The sequence below is a fragment of the Lepeophtheirus salmonis genome, chromosome 9 (genome assembly GCF_016086655.4).
Source record: "Lepeophtheirus salmonis chromosome 9, UVic_Lsal_1.4, whole genome shotgun sequence".
NCBI classification, from domain to species: Eukaryota; Metazoa; Arthropoda; class Copepoda; order Siphonostomatoida; family Caligidae; genus Lepeophtheirus; species Lepeophtheirus salmonis.
This window is the reverse complement of record NC_052139.2, coordinates 17,910,112-17,931,915: the sequence shown is the minus strand read 5'-3', so window position 1 is coordinate 17,931,915 and position 21,804 is coordinate 17,910,112. Positions and strand designations below refer to the sequence as shown.

At 30.8% G+C, this 21,804-nt stretch overlaps 1 protein-coding gene across 3 annotated transcripts in view; it reads right to left on the bottom strand.

The window, feature by feature from the left end:
* LOC121123932 (uncharacterized) overlaps positions 1–10,568 on the bottom strand; it is a 36,475-nt gene extending 25,907 nt beyond the window's left edge. The window contains exon 1 of one of the 3 annotated variants that reach the window (XM_040718992.2): positions 10,380–10,568. In XM_040718992.2, the coding sequence (XP_040574926.1) occupies positions 10,380–10,396 (17 nt within the window). In that variant the 5' untranslated portion in view covers positions 10,397–10,568. Of the gene's footprint in view, positions 1–6,617; positions 6,824–10,379 lie in introns of those variants that run through there. The other 2 variants (XM_040718993.2, XM_040718994.2) reach the window with 2 other exon arrangements.
* Positions 10,569–21,804: the final 11,236 nt, after the last annotated feature.

Here is a 21,804-nt window from a genome sequence, read left to right as displayed (position 1 = left end):
GTATCGAGGCAAAATCTTAAAGAGTTTTAAACGATAATTATGAATGAAAACGTTCTGGAAGGAGAAAAATTCAAGCTCAAATCAAATTTATACCACATGAAAAAATTGACTTTTTCTACATAAATAGTTTACAGTTTCAGATCTGGTGACGTATTTAATGGATAGATGGCGTCCTTTTGATTATTCTTGACCATCAAACAGTCCCTCTATTTTGACATTATTCCTAATTTCCGAAGCCTTATAACGTATTTATTATTATTAAAGACATTGGATCCTTGGGTATTAATGAGGAGGCCATTTAGTAAAGATGTTTCTGTGGAAGCCATTTATGACCGATTCAGGTGCGTCTATCAGATGTATATTGTTAAAACTTAGAGCCAATACCTCCCTACCTTAGACACCAACACGAGAGAAAAATCCAATCATGTCGAAATGATTAGTGATTACCCATAAAGTATTTTAGCATACACAAAGGTATCCCTCCTCATTGAGTCATCACGTAAGTCATCAAGGGATTATGAGGATTACGCATTACGTATACCTTTCTATACGTGTATGATTGGAATCCACCAGAGTGATTACAAATCAGAGCATTCTACATAAACATAAGTTGAATTCAATGCCATTCTTTCTTTCTTTTTTTGCAAACTCTATATATATAAGCATTGCATACATATCTCTTTTTATTTATCTGTGCATTAGGTAATAATGACCTGTAACTATGTACATACACAGTTACAGAGTCACTAACGGTAAATAATGATTTTACCCCAGCGATACAATAATACATAATCTCTATTACGTAATTCACTGAAGATTCACAGACGCAGAGTCTCCTACGTCCAAGAAGTAGTGAGCTACTCATAAAATATGTATAGTAAGACATTAATTTTGTCTAAAGAAGCAGTGTTCTCCACTATCCATATATATAAGAGAGTCAATCTGTGCCTTCCTTAGTCCCAAACTAAGTAAGGAAGCATCATTAATAATATCAAATCTACAGGGTGCACAAGCTATATGTCCGCAAAAAGGATATTTTTTTCAAACACAATTTTCTCTCCAACCAGATTATGAAAGCCTAATACATTTGAATTTATTTTTTTGAATAAAAGTACCTCCAGCCTCAATTACTGTCTGTATACGTAGCCGAAAGCGTAAGCAGGCCTTCACCACTTGGTCCCTTGGCAAACCAATATGGAGAAATATACAAAATAATCTCCAGGAAGGAGTTGTCTAAAGTTGATTACCATTGTACATACTTTAGTACTAAAATAGTGCCTGTATATTTTAATGTTCCTAAAAACTACATTATTCAAAGGCCTGAGACCATTATGATTTTTTGTGGACCAAACTAAAATTTAAAATTTTAGTCATACAAAATACTAATTACGAATGACTTTATGTGTGTTTTAAAATTCGGTCTAGAGCCGATTCTATAGATAAATTATGAACAGCGGTTATTTAAAGTTGAATTTGTTGCATAAATCATATTTGTACAACTCATAAATCATCAGAAGTGGGAAGAAAATCGGTCCATAATTTGAAAAAGCGACCGAGCAAAATGTGTGTCCAAATCCTTTCTAGAAGAAAATCATTTAAGACTGGAAAAAAATCATTCTTGGATCGAGTCTCAAGACCAATGGATATCTACACGGAATATATCTGAATTAGAGCATAATGTTTAAAATAGTAATACATTTAAGTATGCGTGTGCTCGAAGAAAGTACATAGATAGAAGACTTAGAAGAAGAAAATGATGGTCTTTTTTTTTTTTCTTTTGAATACCTTCATTTATGGAGGCAATAATAATAATAAGTTCAAGGATTTGAACGCTTCTTCTTTTTCATTTTTCCTCTCTTCTTTTTTTTCTTTTCAAGGGCCATCTTCCTTTTGTTATTGTTTTATATATATATTATTAAATGATGGCACCAGTGATAAAAAAAAAGAAAGAGAAAAGAGAGGAAACTTAAATCTCATAGTGTCAGAAGAAAGGAAGATACGGATGCGCTCTGTGCGTGCGTGTGTAATTCATGAATCATGGGGGTCTTTGCTTGCCTGCTGCAATTCCATGAAAGGCAAGAGGGGGGGAGGTACGATACGATATTCATATAATAATATACTTATTACTCCATTCATCCCCACCACTATTATGTATTTCAAGGCCGGGTTAAATCAACTTTTCATGCATTTGGACAGTGTTTCTCAAACCACTCTGATAGGCAGTGGTACACAAAAATGTGTCTTTTTGGAGCGGCTTTTTGAAAAATATTTAAATATTTTGACAGAATTTTATAGTTCTTTTTACAAAGGACATATTTGACAAGTAAAACTTTTACAAAAGTGACAAAAAATAGCATTTGTCAAATAACTTCTTCTTTTTTTTTGGCAAAGGAAGCTCTTTAAAAACCAAGACAATCAAATTTTTATAGAAGGACACAATTTTCAATACAGAAAATGATTCAATTTCAAAATTGTGTCAATAACAGAAAATAATTGATCCGAAAAATAATTTAACAACCCATCCCCTAATAGTCACGGGGATGTACAATGCTTGGTTTGTGTATGAATTCCCTTTTAATGGTATGTAGTGGCATGCATTAGGAAGGGGAAGGAGTTTTAATTATTTTTGAAAAAGTTATTAACAAAATATTTTTTATTGAATATAAAAAAAAGATTATCAAAAATGCCATTAAATATATGATACTAAAAAGGCCATTCAAAAAATACGTCTTATTTACAAAAAGACCATTCAAAAAATAAAGTTTTTTTAAATATGTAAAAAGTTCTAAAAAAATGTTTAATTTTTAAAACTATCATTCAAATAATATGATTTTTTACACTAAAGGTAATCCAAAAAAAACTCGGTTTTAATAATGAAAAAAAGACTAAAAATGCCTTTCATTTAAAAAAAAAAACAATATTCAAAAATTTTATTTTTTATAAAAAATAGTTAATTTGTTTTTACTAAAAATGTAATTCCAAATTTTGTAAAAACTTGTGTCAAATTTTTAAATAATGGTAATACTAGTAGATACTATTTGATTATCTTGATATTTTCTTTTTCTCAAGTGGTAATTATAGACAATAATAAACTTATTTTTTAAACATTAAAAGGGGAGAAAGACTTGACGACTTCCTTTCTAAGAGAAAATTACATGTTGTCATGGGGTTGTTGTTGCCGGAACGTTTATAAGAACTTAAAAGAAATAATATGATGTACAATGTACATACTTCAATTCTTGGCATCCATCTTCTTCTTCTTTTTCTACAAGTCTTGGCAGGTTATATTATAACTAAAAATACTTGAAGAGAGGGTGGTGATGGGATGGCGGTAATTTAATATGTAAGTTACAGGATCGTCATTGATATTGTAATTGTAAAAATAAGAGCTGTCGGTTTGTACAAATGAAATAAATTGACAATGATCGTGGTTGTCCTAACAATTTGAAGAATGTTTTGAGAGGAAAATAGCTTCGCAGCCATGATGTTGTATTTGATTGGCTGCAAGTAGACCTGAGGTAAAGGAAATACACATAAATCCCACTTTGTAGCTAGCAATGATATAGGCAGAAATTACTACGATGTCGATCCTAAAATTTTACTCTTAGGTAGTCAAAAAATGACTTTTACTTATAACCAGCAACCTAAAGAGTGAATTTTCTTTTCTATAAATAAAAGCTATTTTTTATCCATACGACACTAGATTGAACATTTAAGGCTTTTTGCGAAGCGGAGTATAAATTGTAAGTCTTTGGTAGACTAGTTTATTTCCTTCTCTCCCCACCTGATGCAGCCAGCCCAGCCCACGTTCCGAGTAGGTACATATATATATATAATATATGAAATCAAGATGATCTTGGATTGCATCTTCAACAAAGTGCTTTTAAAGGAATAAAAGGAGTGTGGTGGAGTGGAGGATTTATTTTCCAGTGCACTTTGTTTTAATATCACTGTATATTATTATTCATGAAAATAAGACGACCGCCATAATTGTAAGGTTAGAAGAAGAATCAAAAAAGAGATCAATCAACGATGGGTGGCAAAGGTTAAATGATAGGCCTAGTGACTGAGTAGTGAGAATCAAAGGACCTTCAACTTATTTCATTATTCCTGTCTTTCTTTTTCGTAAAATAAAATATTATAGAATGATGAAATATTAATATATATGAGGTCGTACCATAAAAGCAGATTGGAATAAAAATAGGTTTTTTATTTCATAAGAAAGAATCATGGTTTTTTAGACTGCATTAATCTCCCTTTTAGCACAAAAATATCATTTTGCTTGGTTTTAAAGTCAATGTACACAAAAAATTAAAAATTAAAATCAAAATATAAATTTTTTAGGAAAAAAAAAAAAAAAAAAAAAATCAGAAATCTATAGCTATTCACAGGAAAAAAATTTCAAATAAATTTATATCTGACCCTAAAATCTATATAGAATATGTGATTACATTGTCATAGAATCTTATTTCACTAGTGTGGATTCAAATTAACTATTGCAATCGAAATATTAAAATATTTTTTCTATAATTATTCTACTTTTCTTGTCCCTAATCGATGTTCAGTGCATATATAAGACGGATTTCCAAATCAGTCTTTTATTTTATCCGTCCAATCTTTTTTACCATGCGTCAGTCCTTCAGTTCTAGCTATCTTCATATTTATTATTCACGGAAATTGAATAATGTAAAAACGAAGAAAATAATAGTAATTACGTCATCTCAGCTGTTTGTAGTTACCATAAAAGACCGGCTCTAGGGCTCACAAATTTCATTAGGACTGGATTGAAAGGACTTTAGTCATTTTAGTTTTTTTTATACTGATCCAACATTTTTGGCATCTATTAGTATTCAATGATGTTTTTTTTATTTATTCTATAAGCTATTTGATAAAGTTTTAACAATATTAAATGTAAATTTGTTCATTTTATGTAGTCCAAAAGTCCGTTTTAAGCCTCCAAGTGCCGTTTCCTTCAATCATGATGGAATATATGCCGTCTATGAAAATTAATATCCAAAGATACGGCAAAAGTGATGCAATCCTTCTAACGACGGGAGTGAAATGCAAAAGAGGGGGAACTGATCATGGAGGGCATTTTTTTTATTTTTTATGCACAAAAAGTATTATTGTTCTTTGTTATTTATAGCCATAAAATAAACTGCAAACTGAATCACTTCCGAATTTCAAGGGCAAATAGGTCTTACATACAAACTTCATACTTGCATAATATTTATGTGTTAAGTACATAGGAGTATATGTAAAAAAACAACAACATAGAAATAAAACTAACCCGGAATCATGTTATAATGATTATATTTAAAACGATTATTTTTGCTGTTATTATAAAGTATAAACAATATTATTAATGAGAGAGAAAAGGAGTGAACGAAGATCACACTCGAGTACGTTAGGGTGGGCTTCTAAACACAGGGGTTTACTTAAACAGGTTTCATCACCCCTCCATTATCTTCCCTTCATAATTAAACTTCTCTGTGCGAAATAATTGTGACTTTATTACATATTAATGGCGGTCTTTGCTTCTGGATGGTTTGAAAGCCTTTATTGTTAAATAGGATCCAATGAATTATAATAGAAACTTTGTTTCTAAACAAAAATACATTTTATGCTAATACATTACTGGATTAGTATAGATTTTGTAGTTTCAATATTCAATCCTTTAGATGATTGATATTAGTATTACATTGTAATTTATCTATCTATAAAACAAACGAGTATTTGGTTCACTCTTCTCTTGTCGGTTGTGCAAAAAAATTTAGAGTTAATATTTTGGGCCCGGGGCTGAATTTTAACAAATGACTTGAAAAAAAAAAAAAATAATAATAATAATGGGGGTATTTGCTTCTTGATGATTTGAAACCTTCATTGAACAATTAGAATGACCTTTTTGTAGAAAATATATCCTTATAACTTTTCGTTGACTAAGGCAAAAATTCCTTGATTCCATTCAATTCTAATTAAAAGGAACAACTAGATTATTTAATATATATATTGTTAATGCAACAAAGTAATGTACAAAACGAACCAATGTTTGGTAAATTCTTCTCTTCTCTGTAGTGGTAAAACATTAATTTATTATACGCAGGATTTTATGTATCTATTTTAATTTTTTGTAAAAAAAGTTAACATTTTTGGCCCGGACCAGAATCTTAACAAATGAACTTTTTAGAAAGGAAAACTTGGAGTCATTTGGAATTTTCCCTACAAAGCGAAAATCTTTGGATAATAACGACAAAAATCCTTGATTTGTGGCAGCGTTTCAATTGTGTTTGAAAATTTAAAAAAAAAACCAGAAAATGTTCAGAAATTTACCATTTTAGTCAAAAGTTTAAAAAGCCAACAACCTGGGCAACCACCTCAGTATATTGCTCAAATTTTAGATTGACTTGAAAAAAAAAAAAACTTTTACAAGTTTTGACATTTGAAACCCTTCCTTCAAAACGTTTTTTTTTTTTTTTTTTTTTTCGTTATAGATACAAAAAAAGTTCCATCCCACCTTCTGGAAACACCCCTGATGTTTCATTTGAGTTTTAAAATAGAAAAACACGTCAGCTAATTTCGAGGAATTTTTCAGTCAAGTCAAAAAATTTAAAACTTACCTGAATGACGCTCAAATAAAACAATTTTTGCATTTAAAACAGATTGACAGGGTAATCAAAATATTGTACACAACTTAATTTTGTTCGTAAAAAAATAGAGGCACCCTAATGTACGGTTGTACTGTAATTTGTAAGTACTTAATTGCACTCAAATATCAAATAGGGCTCAACAAATGATCAAGAGTCGTAGAAGGATTTGAGGTACTAAATGTGTGATACCCTAGTATGTTCATTAATAATATGATAATGTGTGTGTGTATGGCTTATATGTGTATAAATACGCGATAAGGAGTAGTAACCTTGATGGGATTTGTAATTAACGTAATCAGTACATTGTATATGCATCGTGTACTATTCATGTAAAAAAAAAATATAATTATTTTTGAAGGCTTTTTTAATTTTTATTATATAAAAAATGCTGCTTCTGTTAAGAAGAAGTTATTATTCTATTGACTTTGAATATGTTATGCAAAAATATATTTGTAGATTGTGCAAAAGTGAAAAGGGACGACTAAAGTGCATGGTGCAAGGCCTTTGTTAGCTTAGAACGATACATTGTCGAGATACAATTATTGACTTAACTTTCAAACAATCTGGATTACTTAAGGATTTTTCATATGAAACAAAAAAAGAGATCAAAGTTAGGAAAATTTGATGATCCGCGTTTAGCACACATAATTTTTTTTACATTTTCATCCAGGAAAAATGAAAATTTTCTTATGCTATTCTTTAATCTTGCTCCATAGAGTAGGTTTAGAAGAAAACTCTTTATATATATTTTTTATAGGTAAGAATAATGTCTATCAATATCAATAAATGCAAATTAATGATGAATGTTTATTTTAATCTTAATTGCGTAAATAAATAACTTTTGTCTCCTTTTAAACTACTTTGACCGAGATATGCTACCTAAAGAAGACATTATAGGGCAATGAAATTTTTCATAGGTGTTTTTCTTATTAGTTCACAACTTTTCCAAACTAACCGTAATCGAAATTCAAGAAATGCTCAAATACAAAACCTTCTAATGTATATAATGTTCGACTAAAGGAACTTGTATAGCAGAGCCTAGGAGGATATATTTTTCATTGACATTCTATGTATATATATATATATAGAATAGAATAAATAATACTTGGAAATGAATTATAAATGCGCGTTCCTGTGACTCTAGATGTACTTGACATTTGTAACCGCAAGGTCGCACTGCGATTAACTGGGACAATAAGGTTTCTGACGTATGCAATGATGTACACCGGACTCTCTGGCTAGGTATCCATGTACTATCTAACTCTATAAATGTACATATATGATTGTGTTACATACATACCTATGCAAGAACATGTTATATTGAATAATAGATTAGAAGGAAAAGAAAGAGAAAAACAGATTTTCTTTGACCTTCAAAAAGTACCTCAATGCCAAATGCAAGGAGGGGAAGAAAGAGAGGGATATAGAAAGAAAAGTCCAACTCCCAGGGTTATACGCATACTTATTGTTAAAAGTACCTATTTCTCGAGCAGACAATAACATGGCTGTACTTTTTAGATGGATATAGGTATCTATTTTGCAATAATAGAGAACGACGAATCATAATTACATAGAATCGACTCCCAAGTAACTCTATAACAACAGCAGCGACGGTAACTGCAGGAGAAGGAAAAAGAGGTTCATTGACTTTTGAATCAAGACACAAGAGAGGAAAGAGCTCTACTGCTCTCTTAGTTATTACTTATTAGAATTACTTATCTATTCACTTCCACGTTAAGAAGAAGTACACACAAAAATATTCAGCACTTGCAAAATAATAATAATAATACATTAAACGGGTTTCCTTACTTTCTGCATTGCACAAATGATTTAAGCTCAATATTGGTTCAAAGAAAGAAAGAAAGAAAGAAATAGATAAATGAGTAAATCAATCTTTCTCCACCCCTAACATTTCCTGTATTCCCATCTCTTTTTCAATATAATTCTTAGAAACTCATGTAAACCCTCTGTTTTTCTTACCAGAAAAACATCAATAACAAACCACCTAAATGTCATGCTAGTAAGGGAGCCGCAGTGGAGGTTACTGGGTAGGTATTAGATAGGTAGATATATAGGTAGGTAGAGTTTGAAGAAGAAGAAGGATCCATAACGATTTCCCCCCAAAATTGTAAAAAAATAGTTAAAGGAAAAGGAAAACTGGTTTTTAATGTTGAACTTCCCTTCGCTCATCTCTACTCCAGAGCATTCAATATAACAATGTTAAAAACGAAAATAAGAGGAACAACAACAACAACAAGAGTAATGAAGCACACTAAAAAAGTTACAACCTGTACAAAGGAAAGAAGCCCCTAATGTTCCCTAGAGTGAAAAACAGGAAAAATTAAGAAGATACCATCTGACCATAGAAAATTTTCATGTTCAAAATGAATCATGGCGAGTATATCAAAATGGGAAACAGACACACTATTGCACAGTTTCATCGGAATCATAGGGGCCATTGCCCCACCCCCTCTTTGGAAGTATTTTAATAGTAATAGCTAGTCAGTCCTTAAATATCAGTCCTTGGGCCAAATCACTCCTTCGGGCTGTCAGAAAAAAAGCATTTTTTTTAATCCAAATTATTACCAAAAAGACCCCTTCCCCCAGAACAATCCTACTCACGGCCCAAAAAAACAATGACTTCATGAATATATAGTTTACCCCCTCTCTCCACTTGCAAATACCGTCCGGCGCCGGTGCGTGCTATTGGATTAATGTTATTCACTAAGGCATGATACCAACCCAACCCTTAGACCAGTGGTTCTCAAACTTTATACAGTCTGAAATAACTTACAATACTACAAATATTTGATTGTGGACTGTATACAAAATAGGATTATTATTTTATAGATAAAGAGTATATGTTTATCGGAACCTTTAAAAACCAATGAAATTATTTGTAAGTAATATTTTTAAACCTAGGGTAAGAATACGTCATCCGTGTAATGACATCACATTGAACAGACTTCTCAAGAAGTTTGTTTAGAATTACCTAAGTTCTTAATTTACATAAATGACTGAAATATATCCGATTCAACAAATGGACACCTTTCTTTTAAAAGCTGTGCATTTAAAATATTCGCAATGGTATGTTTAGTACTCTGATTTTGAGGATGCATGTGAACTATAAAGCGTGGCGTGAGAATGATTGGAAATCCGTGAGAGCCCTGACGTAATATCATTCTCGTATTGTGAAGTTCAAGATTGAACCTTGAAATAAGAGAAATAATAGCTTGCGCTCCTCTCAAAAAAGGGAGCTCCCAGCAGCTAGTCATCACTGCAAGTGAGTGAGAAAATCCCTTTTTTATTATCGATACTATCATCAGTATCATCCTGAACAATTATACGACGATTATTATTCTATAACATATATGTATTATACATAGCGGGAGTGTCCTTGAAATTAGAGGTCGAAGCAGGCGATAATTTTTCTTATTAAAAAGAAAGAAAAGAAAATGTTCCTACAAAGAACGCCTTGCGACCGACCCCTTCCCTTCCCGACGCATTCAGAACCCTTCCTTTAGACAGATATATTTGCCAAAAAATATTAAGAAAATATCAAAAAAAAAAAAAACCAAAAATATCATACATATTATCGAATGTGGGATAATTATTAGTTGTGTACATAACTGATAAATAAGGTGTGGAAGAACAGGAATCTCCATGGATCCACCACGACCACCAGAATGACTCAAATCAATGTACTGGGAAAACATATTATTCATTACTTACTCATCTTTGGGTAGCATGTTATATCTTAGGTATTCAAAGTAATGAAATTTCTATACAAGTTCACCACAAATCACTCAACATAAAAATAATCTATTAATATATTTTATTCTTTTAAAAAATAGGAAAGGGAGGGAAATATAATAACAAGGTGAGCGCTGCTCCTTCCCCAACTTATAAACTGACACTAAATGGATGACGGTTTAGATTTTGTAGGGGAAAACTATTATTATAAATGTAATAATAATAAAAATCATAAAAGGCCTGCCTCAGACTGAAAAGAAAAAATCGAAGGCGGGCGTGTTTTTTAAAGAAATAAATGCACGTTCTTCTCTTACTTAAACCGGTTAGTAGAGTATATAATAATAATTATAATAACGAAAATAACAATAAAGGGATCCTCGGATTATTTTTCTTTTTTTTTCTCTCTATACAAATTACATCTTTTTACAAATTTGTATTAGGTATAAAATAAAAGCTCGGACTCCCAGCACTTAAAATAACAAATAATCTTACAATTTTTACTAAAGGGTTCAAGATTCCTTTTTTTGTATATAATACTAATAATATATGTATATAATAATGTATTTCTTGTAAAGTTTAATCAAACTAATTCAAACCTGTTTATTAATTTATTTCATAATTTAGAAACTTGTTTTTTTTTTACAAATATTATTATTATTAAATAGAATTAGATGAGACAAAAGTTGTTCTATTTGTGTATAAAATGTGGGAAATAATCATACGACAACTTTTCAGTAACTAGTGTAGAATAATAAAATATGATACCAGTTTTGTAAGGGTTTATTTTTATAATTCTAAATCATTCTAAACAACATTCTTCTACAGGTTTTTATATTATTTTATATTTATTTTCACTCCCTGACATTTCAACCCCTAGTTTTGACATTTTTTTTGTACATATTAACACATTGTTATTCCTCTTTCACAGATATTCCCAATCTTTTGATCACTGCAGTACGACTGGAGGAAATATTGACTATCGAAGTGATAGCTTAATTCACTTGAATATTTGGGGATTACTTTTTAAAATTATTTTTAAATGAACTCTTTTTAAAACATAACTATATCCAGGGCGTCTGCAGGGAGTGGGCTAGAAAAAAAAAGGAATTTTATCTCGAAATTTTTTTGGTCGGGATGAAATTTTTTTACGGGAAAATAGTCGTAATTTTTTGTTTAATGTGAAGATTTATTTTCTTACAAAATGTAATTCTTAAATTATGCTGCAGATCAAAAAAAAATTATTTATTTGTGAATAGTTAAGAGGAATGGAATTTTTTTCCATTTAATTAGATTTTTTTCTGAATAGCTGTAGATTTTTGATTACTTGACATTTCTTGTTTGAATTTTTTTTTTCAAAAATTTAATACTTGAAATTTTTTTCCAAAAAAATTGTTTTTCTGAGAATACCTATGGACTTTAGAAAAAATTTACAACATTTTTTAATTTTTACACTTTTCTTTCATAAAAACTCGAAAAACCAACCCCAAAATATGTATATAATTCTGCAGATAATTTGTTGATGACCATTTTATTTATTGATAATCCATTTTTGATTGTATTTTTTATTAGAAAATATATTTTTTGATGTATTTTTAAATCAAAATTATTTTTTTTGATGATCCTGTTATAAGAATACAAAGTTTTTAATGACCTTTTTGTTAGAAAATATATTTTTTAAAGATCTTTTTAGTAAAAATACATTTTTTGAGTTTCTCTTTATAAGCAAATATATTATTTGGTGGCCTGTTTAATAGAAGATACATTTTTTGATTACCTTTTCAATAGTATATACATTTTTTGATGAAATTTTTAATAATTTTTTTTCGATGGCCTTTTTATTTGAAAATACCTTTCTTGAAGACATGTTTAAATAGAAAATAAATTTCTTGATGACCTTTTTAAAATAAAAAATACATTTTTGATGATATTTTTAATATAAAATAACTTTTTGATCACCTATTTAATGAAAAATATATTTCTAGATGACTTTTTTAATAGAAAAAATATTTTTTGATGATCTTGATAACCTGGATGAGCTTTAAACGATACACCCCCCAGATCCGTTTGCAAATCATACATATACTAGCAGGATCAGACTTAGCTATTGTGGGGCCCTTTGAAAAATGGATCCAAATCGGGGTATGAATAAGTAATTAGTATCTCAGGCCAGGGTAGAGCAAAAATAAAATGCAAGCCCTTAAAAGTACCTTGTTTTTCAATAATATATTCTCGAGCCACCATTTTAATGAAATTATTTATAATAATTAGCCTTGTTATTGTTTTTTTAGAGCAATTGTATCAACATTTCATTAAATGACGTGTTTTTAGAACATAAATTTCTGTTTTTGTAGACAACTTTTTCACTCAAGCGGGAGGCCTAAATTTTTCTACGGCAAAAAATATTTTTATTAGAATTGATCAAGTACTTCAATTTTTTTTTTTAAAGTTATATCTGCCACATTATAACAAGATTTTTCTTAATTTATAAATTTTTTTAGTCAAATTTGGCATTTATAAAAATTTTCCAAAAAAAAATAAATAGAAAAATGATATATTTTTCTTTCCTATGCACATTTTAAAACATTGTGTCAACATTTCAATCAATGATGTTTTTTTTTAAGTAACATTTCTCATATGGCTTTCGCTGCCTCTCCATCATTGTTAAGTTACAAAATTTATGTACAATGCAGTCCCGTAATCACGGATTTGTTTTTGGGAGAGTCTTATATTTTTTTATTTGGAGGCCTTGTTGCAGTGACTTTGTTAGTATGATCATTGGTCTATAAATACGTCCTGTCGGTATGTAAAAATAAAGTAAACCCAAAATTAACATGGTCATCCTGATAATTTGAACTGAGTTTGGAAGGAGAGCAGCTTAGCTGTCATGAACCTTTATTAGATTATCTGGAATTATCTATGAGATGAAGTAATAAACAACAATCCCCCTCCGTACAAAGCAAAAACATAGGTAGAAATTCCCTCAAATTTCCAAAAATATTAATTCTTCAAATATTTTTCCTAAACATTTAATTTTCTTTGAATAGCTATTGATTTTTGAAATTTTTTTACATAAAATATAATATTTATAATTAAATTTTTGAACTTTTTGTGAAAAGATTTGAATTTTTAAATTTTTTCAAAAAAAAAAATCAATTTTTTGTGAATAGCTATGGATTTTTAATATCCATTTCTCAAAAATTTAAATTTTGTAATTTATTAAAAAAAATACTTAGAAATTTTTTACAAAAATTCTATTTTTTTGATTTTTTTCAAAAACAAATCAATAACCCCCCCACAAAAATGTATATATATATATATAGTTCTGCAGATGTCTCTGGAAATAAACAAAGGCATTAGCAAAAATTGCTCCGATGTCGATTTTGGAATTATACATTGAATCCAACTGCACAATCCAACTACACACACATCATTGATTACATGTTATTTAGATGTTTTAAAGAAATTCTACAACCAAGCAAAAAAAAATACATAATCCGCTGGGGCCCATGCTGTAGTAGTTATTGGGTTACTTATTTGAGTTGGAGTCTACATCAAAGTAAATATGAGGTTGTAGGCATGAATACATAAGCACTACCTTAAATATAATATTGAGAGATTTAATGGGAGAATAAACCATGTTTTTTCATTTTCTTAATTACTGGTTTTTTTTTTGTGAGCAATAAATCAAAAAGTCCACCTTTTTTTATCTTTTATTTTCTTTGCAGTATGAGACTAACGAAAAGGAATCATTCCTATGTACATATATATATATACACGTCATAAGTCCTTCAATGTAACCATCATATTTCACTATGTATCTTAATACACTTAAATACTTGTATGAACAAACCAATAGGGCTAAATTGCTATGGTCATGACCTTGTCGACATCAAGTGAAGAGGGGGAGAAAAAAAGGAATTTATGATGATTGAATTTAACCCTGAATGAAGGCCAAGAAAGATCATCATGATAATGAGAAATTCAATGCAGGATCCTTATAGTTTATGCGTCCAAATATATGTATATTGGTGATGGTATGGTAATGGGTTGTACCGCAGTTCAGTTCGGTACGCTTTTACCATCGGTGAGGTACGTAAATATATATAATTAAATATTATTAAATTTTTGATTTTTTTTTTAAATTAATAGATTTAGATAATGAAGTGAGATTTTAGTCTATAAACATCCTTCTCTATAATAAATGATTCCTGTATTTGTCCATACAAAATATCCCAGTTGACAAAAATCTAATAAAATAATTTTTTCCGACCGCTAGCGATATCGTATCTACTCTCGGCATCGTTTAGTACCGAAAAATGTAGACAAGCTCATCTTTTTTAAATTATTTGTTTTAATAAATTCGAAAAAACTTGAAAAACGATATTAATTTTATTATTACAGCGTACCAAATGGCGTAGCGTGAATGGTGTACCTCAGTTCGTACCCAGCCGTGGGTTTAACGTACTGTCCCAGCCCTAATGAGTATGTAACCCTAAGCATCACATACAGTTCCACGTTCTACTCCATGATCGTCATTTTCAATACAATAATCGGATTAGTGGAATTGGAGCATTGAGGCGTTGAATGAGCCCTGAACGCTAGATTTAACAGAATTAAATATTTTGATGTGGGCTCTTTGTTTCTTTCATTCCAAAAAAAATATATATATTATCATGTATACATATTGTATGGCATACAAAGATTTCAAGGAGGTTGATCAATGATCACTGAGAGGAAGAGAAAAGAGAGAGAGGGGAATGACGTAACAATATATCGTAATAAATAAGAAAGGGTACGTCAGACAGCATTTAATTATTCTCTTTTTTTTTCATGCATTGAAAATGGAGTTGTATTCGAATATGATTAGAGATGGAATTCGTGTAAGAGCGAGGAAAAGAGAGGACGGAGACATATAGTACGATCAATTAAGCCCCTTTTTAATATCAGCTGCCATTTATGTGCTCCTTTGGAAGAAAATGAATTATTCCTATAAAGAAGATAACCTTCTACATATAAAATAGTATTCTACCCGGGAATATTGTATAATTATATTTCAAATCTTATATACTTATTTTAATATATATTTTGAAATCAATATATACCAAAGATAGGCGAAAATTCTTTCTTTATTCGAAAATGTTACCATCTCCATAACTTATTAAATAATGAACAAAAAAAAAAAAAAGAAGAAGAAGAGGACACGCAACAACCGTTTTTCCTTTTCTAATCCCTATGATTAGTTTTTCCTTTACATAGATCCCTTCTTTAATTATGATATAGGGAAAAGAGGCTAGTAAATTTGCTCTCAGTAGCGTCGCTAGCCCATTAGGTGGCATTCCTCCCCCAAATCTGTATGACACCCTCCACAAAATGTTGTAATATCTTCTTAATTAATAAAACAAAGTTTCTCTCTTGGGTATTTAATATAACATCAACCTTCCTTCAATCTAAAAGAAAAATCCATTAAAGGAATTAAGGTAATTCATTATGTGACCATGAACTACAATTTGAGCTACTCAGTGTGTTGATAAAATCCGACTAAATAAAGTGGAACCTCTGTTTATTTACTCAAAAAACCTTGAGAGTTATCGAGAAGAAGTCTTCAAAAAGTAACACTGATTTAATTTAAGAGCCATCTGGCGAGTAAATAATAATGCAATAAGAATATAATTATATGAATGAAATCTCGCAGGAGTTTTTCATGTAGCATTGAGCGTGTATGCAGAGTGCACCGAATATAGTACTCCCAGATATAGATCATATACAATTTTTTATCTTAACATAACCATGTAGTCATATTAATTAAGCCTGGTAGGTGTTTTGCATGTGTTGCTAAGTTAGCTCTATAAATAATAAAACACTCCTTGGCTCATGAGTCATAATGTCAATTTTTTTGTTCTCAAGCTAATTTTATTATTCTTTCATTCTGGAGGAGAGAAAATCTATCATCTAGATATTGAGTAACTAAGTATTCTTATGAAAAACGGTGAGTAACATTCAAGATTCCTTGGGTAGTTATCTTCTATATTTTTTAGGGAAAGTTTGTCTGTTTGACGACGCCTAATAACTCTGGACAATGTCGGGTGCAACTCCTTGTATACATACATATATAAAAAATAAATCTATTTATATGAGTAAATATATTACTGTTTTGATCATTCTTGGGGCTAAGCCTCCTCTCGAAATGATGAAATTTACCAATAATGCCTCTGCTTACCACAAACTCTTCTGCAATTTCTTATCAAAGAAAAATAATTGCAGTTATTCTTTGTATAAAAATACATCAAAATTTGCCAATGTTTGCGGGAAAAATTGGATTGTTGGTTTTCAAATTTATCATTTTTAAGTGTCTTATTATATACTCTGAAATATGATGAAGCTATCAGTCAAAAAGTGTACGTTTTATATTTCTTTAGTATTTGGTAACGATGGATTTCTGGTCCTTTACGAAATACGGTTCTTAAAATTCCTTGGATCCAAATCCAAATATATCGGAAGTTTCGAATCAAAACCACGTTTATTTCTTTTAGGATTATTATTAGCTATATAGAACCGAAAAAGAGTTATCAGTTCTGCTATAACGAGTTGTGACCCAAAACTTATTCTTAATTACAAGATTTCATCATACAATCAAACGACAGCTGATACAATAGATAAACAAGTTATTATTTATCACATGTATCCATGTGATAAACTGTCAGCTTTGATCTCATCTACGGCGGTATCAATGTCAAAAAGGGAGCAGGTACCTTTGCCATCTCCGTCAGGCCTGCCTACAACATCAAGAAGTATCTTACGGCCCCATACGACCAAGAAGAAATCCAATTTCTGCAGCAACAATAAAGCTATCTTCTGCCCTACCCCCATGAGCCCCTCTTTTAGGCCTGACCTCGACCTCCTGATCTTTACAGTTCGGGGAGTCTTGGATAAAAATATCTGCTGCATCCAAACTTGGATTTGCTCCCAGTTGCTATCATTTCAGCTTATTACGCTATGGACAGAGCCTTCATCGTCAAAAGCTGGCCATCTGGCTATTAATGTTTGTTAAGGAGAACATATTAAATAGTAAATATATGTAGTATTTAAACATATCACAAATGGGTATTTAGTCTTAAGTTGTCTTAATCCCATAAAAATCATGTTATTTGGAATATTGCGAATCTATTGCAAGTTTTGTGTCCTCTATTCACAACGATCCATCATTAGTATTTAGTTCAATATCAGTAAAAATAGTCTGCACCTTGTCTTTAATCATTTAGCCCCAAAATGGACCCCCTAATTAAATGTCTTGCGCAGCAATGAACAATTTCTTCAACTTTTTCCAATGAAATGTCAAAACTATTAAATATACATAGATCATATAGATATATACAATATTCAACAAACTTAACAAAGTAATCATATTACTACCATGAAGTAGAACCATACGCCAGGGGAATATAACTTGGCAGCCTTGAATTCTTTAAACTGAGAGTCATGATTATGAGTAAATTTTTCAAGGGCGTTCCACTTCACTTCTAGGATAATTACATATGTATTATTAAATCTTTGTACATAATAGAATATATTAATATTACCACACGTATACACTAATATATATTGTACTGTTGGAGAACTGAGTAAATGTAAAACATCCTCGTCCCTAACCTCTCCCCTAAGGGAGAGCCCCTTCCATTCTCCCTCTAATAAAGGATTACCCTGGCCTTGTTACATAACGCATAACCTTAGGAGTAGATAGGAGCACACATGGGCGGGGAATATCAGTCATAATAATTACATTTAATACTATATTCTCAGGTGTACTTAATCCATGATTTATCCTTGATATGAATAGGAGTGTCGAACAGCATTAGGTACTAATATATATATATATATATATATATACAATAACATATTGTATACCTAGGATTTAGGAACTGCTAAAAAGGTGGTTTTGATGATGTCATCCAATTCCCTTTTTAATTCTTTGGACTTCTTGAATGAGGATCATCAAAGCATTCAGGTTATTTATTTATAACTTTACTCTGACTTTTCATACATTTGTTATAATATATTGTACACTTAAACCAAAGTATGTAGCAACTAGGGTTCGGTGCCGGTCTGAAAATCATAGAACGATCTGAGATCCGTATGATTTTTAGTGGATCGAACTAATTTTATGTCCTTAAAAGAGGTAAGGTCTAAATTGATCTCAAAACAAAATTCAATGTGGATCCGTTTCATTTAAAATTCGGTCTGGACCGATTCTATATAGAGTGAGGACACAAAATGGCTAAAATACTATATTTAGCTATACTTTTTATTCAATATGTCCTTATGACAGCCTTCAGACATTGGCAAACATATTTGCAGCTCTTGACGGGAGCTTGGAAGGAATCCAAATTTGAATGAGAGGTGCAGTGGATATTCTTTTCCAAGACGCACCAAATTGCAAAGTACAGGGGTTTGAAGTTTGTTTCTTCTTGGCTATATGGGAATTTAATGAACTTCTAAATAATGTAAGTAGTCTGTATAGAGACCCCAATGGTCTCTGTAGCCTTCTTGACACTGAAGCCATCGCCGAGGAGATTATACACGCGTTGTCTTTTTTTTTGTTGGTGTTTTACCAACAACCATTTTACACTAGGAGAGTTGGAATACAAACAAAATTTGATTATTTTTATTTCAGCCGTCGTTTGATTGTGCATAATAAAACATCTTCAAACAGAATAACGTGGGAAAATACTATTATTTACTAATATTAAAGCAAATGTTTTGTATCCTCACTCCGTAGATGACTTATGGATGACGTCAGTTTTGTTTTAAAATTGTGAACATTGACCTACAATGACGTTATCTAAAGTTAAATCTGTTGCTTAAATCATATTTGTACAGCACACACCTAAGGAGTGGGCAGAAAATCAATCTATAAATTAAGATACAAAAAATTGTCGGATTTTAAAACGATTAAATTTCGATCTACGGTCTGAGAACGCAGTCAGGACTTATATATAGGTCCAAATCGGGCTTTTAAAAAATCACTTAAGGCCGAATCGAACAGAAAGAAATGAAGGTTTTGGACCGAGTCTCAACACTAGTAACTAAGTACACAACTCCGGTTATGAAATGATATAAGGAAAAATTTCTGAAAACTTACTTCTTCTCCCTTTTTGCTTAAGGTATACTTGATTCCTTAAATGTATTTATTTTATTTTATTTAATTACTACATTTTACTAATAATGAGGCCTCTTCTCATGGGTTAACTCATAACTCGATTTTCAAGTTGAAATCAAGAGAATAGTTTTTTAAATCTTTTATTATATTGTTTAGAGGTAAAACTTGATGCGTTCTTCTCCCTTTTTCGTAGCTCAATGGCCAATTATATGCAAAGGAAAATGTTCTGAGCGTTTATTCACTTTATTTTGATAAGTTTATTAACATAATTAGGATTATCCGATTTCGATCGTTCCCAACGGGTTTCTTGCTAATTTTCAGTTTCTGTGCAATGGAATAAGTACTCAAATGCCGATCCAACCGGACGATTTCCAATAAATTTTTTACCTTTTCGACGTCCATATTACCCGAACTTGATCATTGGAACCACTGCTTTGCTGTTGGAGTCAATCCCATATTGTTTCCATAAACAGTACAATTTTTTTAGCCGCCTAATCCGCCTTTTCACCTTGGTAGTATTGATGGGAAGATCGTATAGAAATTTTCCCTTTTTGTACTTCCATTTTGGAACGCTGTAATACACAACTGGAAGCACCAAACACGAAACTGCAAAGTAACTTTTTGTTTAAATGGACGATTACCCTTTATGCACGCTCTAAGCTTTTTTTATGCAATGTATTAATCGTCAGATAAAGCTCTCTTGAGACATCTTGCTAAAAAAACAAAACAACTCAGATACTTTTTTTTTATTTTCTAATGCCAATTCTTCAGGGTTTGAAAACACGTTATGCGAATTCTACTGTGTTTCAACCCGTTTATGCAGGTATACTCTATATCTAATAGTGTTGGATTCAAGATATAACGCAATATAGGATAGATCAACATTTTCTCAGATCTTTAGACATAAATATTCGAGTAAATTTTGAGTACCGAAACTTTCAGATCCAAAACAGATAATTGTCATCAATTTTATAATAATAAAGTTTGGACCTGAATAAAATAAGTTCCGGATTAATGTTACATTTTACTGGTTACTGATGACTAAAGCTTAAACCCAAGGAAACTATGAATAACCCAATTGTATTATTCTTATATAACAAAGGACACTTCGTTAGTTTTATTCTATCTCACATCCTATTATTTTAAAATGAACAGAAAAAAATGTCCAAAATCAGTTAGCCAATTCATCATCTATCAAAATTATTAGTCAATGATAGTTGATAATTTTTCACAGCTTAATAATAACTAATTTGCATCCAACCAGTTAATGCTAAGACCACTGACATGGACGATGAGCTCAGGCAAAGTTTTTCTCTTGAATTCAATGTGTGTACGTTCGTGCACAGGTATTCCTAGAGAAAGAAATATACTTTATGTATATGGATTTTACTAACAGATTTATAGGTTAGATGGAGTAATTGTAATTCTTTAATGTTAACTTATACTTAATCTGTACAACTCCGTCTGACCATTTAAAGGAGCATTTAAAAAAAACGCTGATGAGAGGAAAAGAAGTAGAAACATCGACAGCTGAAAACAATATAATTTTTCTTCTTGTTGAGGTAACATCATTCGGAATATCCGCGCGATACAATGGCTTATGCAGATGTGGCTCCAAGATAAATGGAAAGGCTATGTAAATGTTTTAAATTTAGGATTTAGTAGTAAGAAATACAATAAGCTTTTTAAGATCTGGAAAATCCCTCTAATTTTTTTATGATTAATAAAAGTCAGAGTACGCGAAGCCCATTCGGATATAAGATATTTTGAGATAATACAAGTTTACTTATAGCGTATCCACGTACTTCGGCTCCGGCTCCAAAACCCGTCCTACCTCTAGTTTTAACTATAGAAAAATAAATATATAGAGAAAATGATTGAGCAAATGACGTCACATTTGTTTGTTGTTCTTATATTACATTTACATGTAATTATAACTAGAAATATGATATTGAACTCGGTCTCATTTTGAAGGTGTAGTAAAAAGCTAATTGAGCAACTTATTTCCTTTCTTTGACGTTGAAATGATAATAGTCTTTTAACTCTGGGATAGAGTAATAAGCAGTAGCACCTTGAAAAATGAGTTTAATTCGCTCCTAGACCAGAGTTTGTAATAAGTCAAATTAAATTATTCCAAAAGAAAAAAACTATTATAAATGTTAAACTTGAAGTGGCTCATGCGTTGACAAATATTGACAAATAAAGAGGAGAAGGATCAAATTCACAACTTCTTCCACACAATCAGACCTT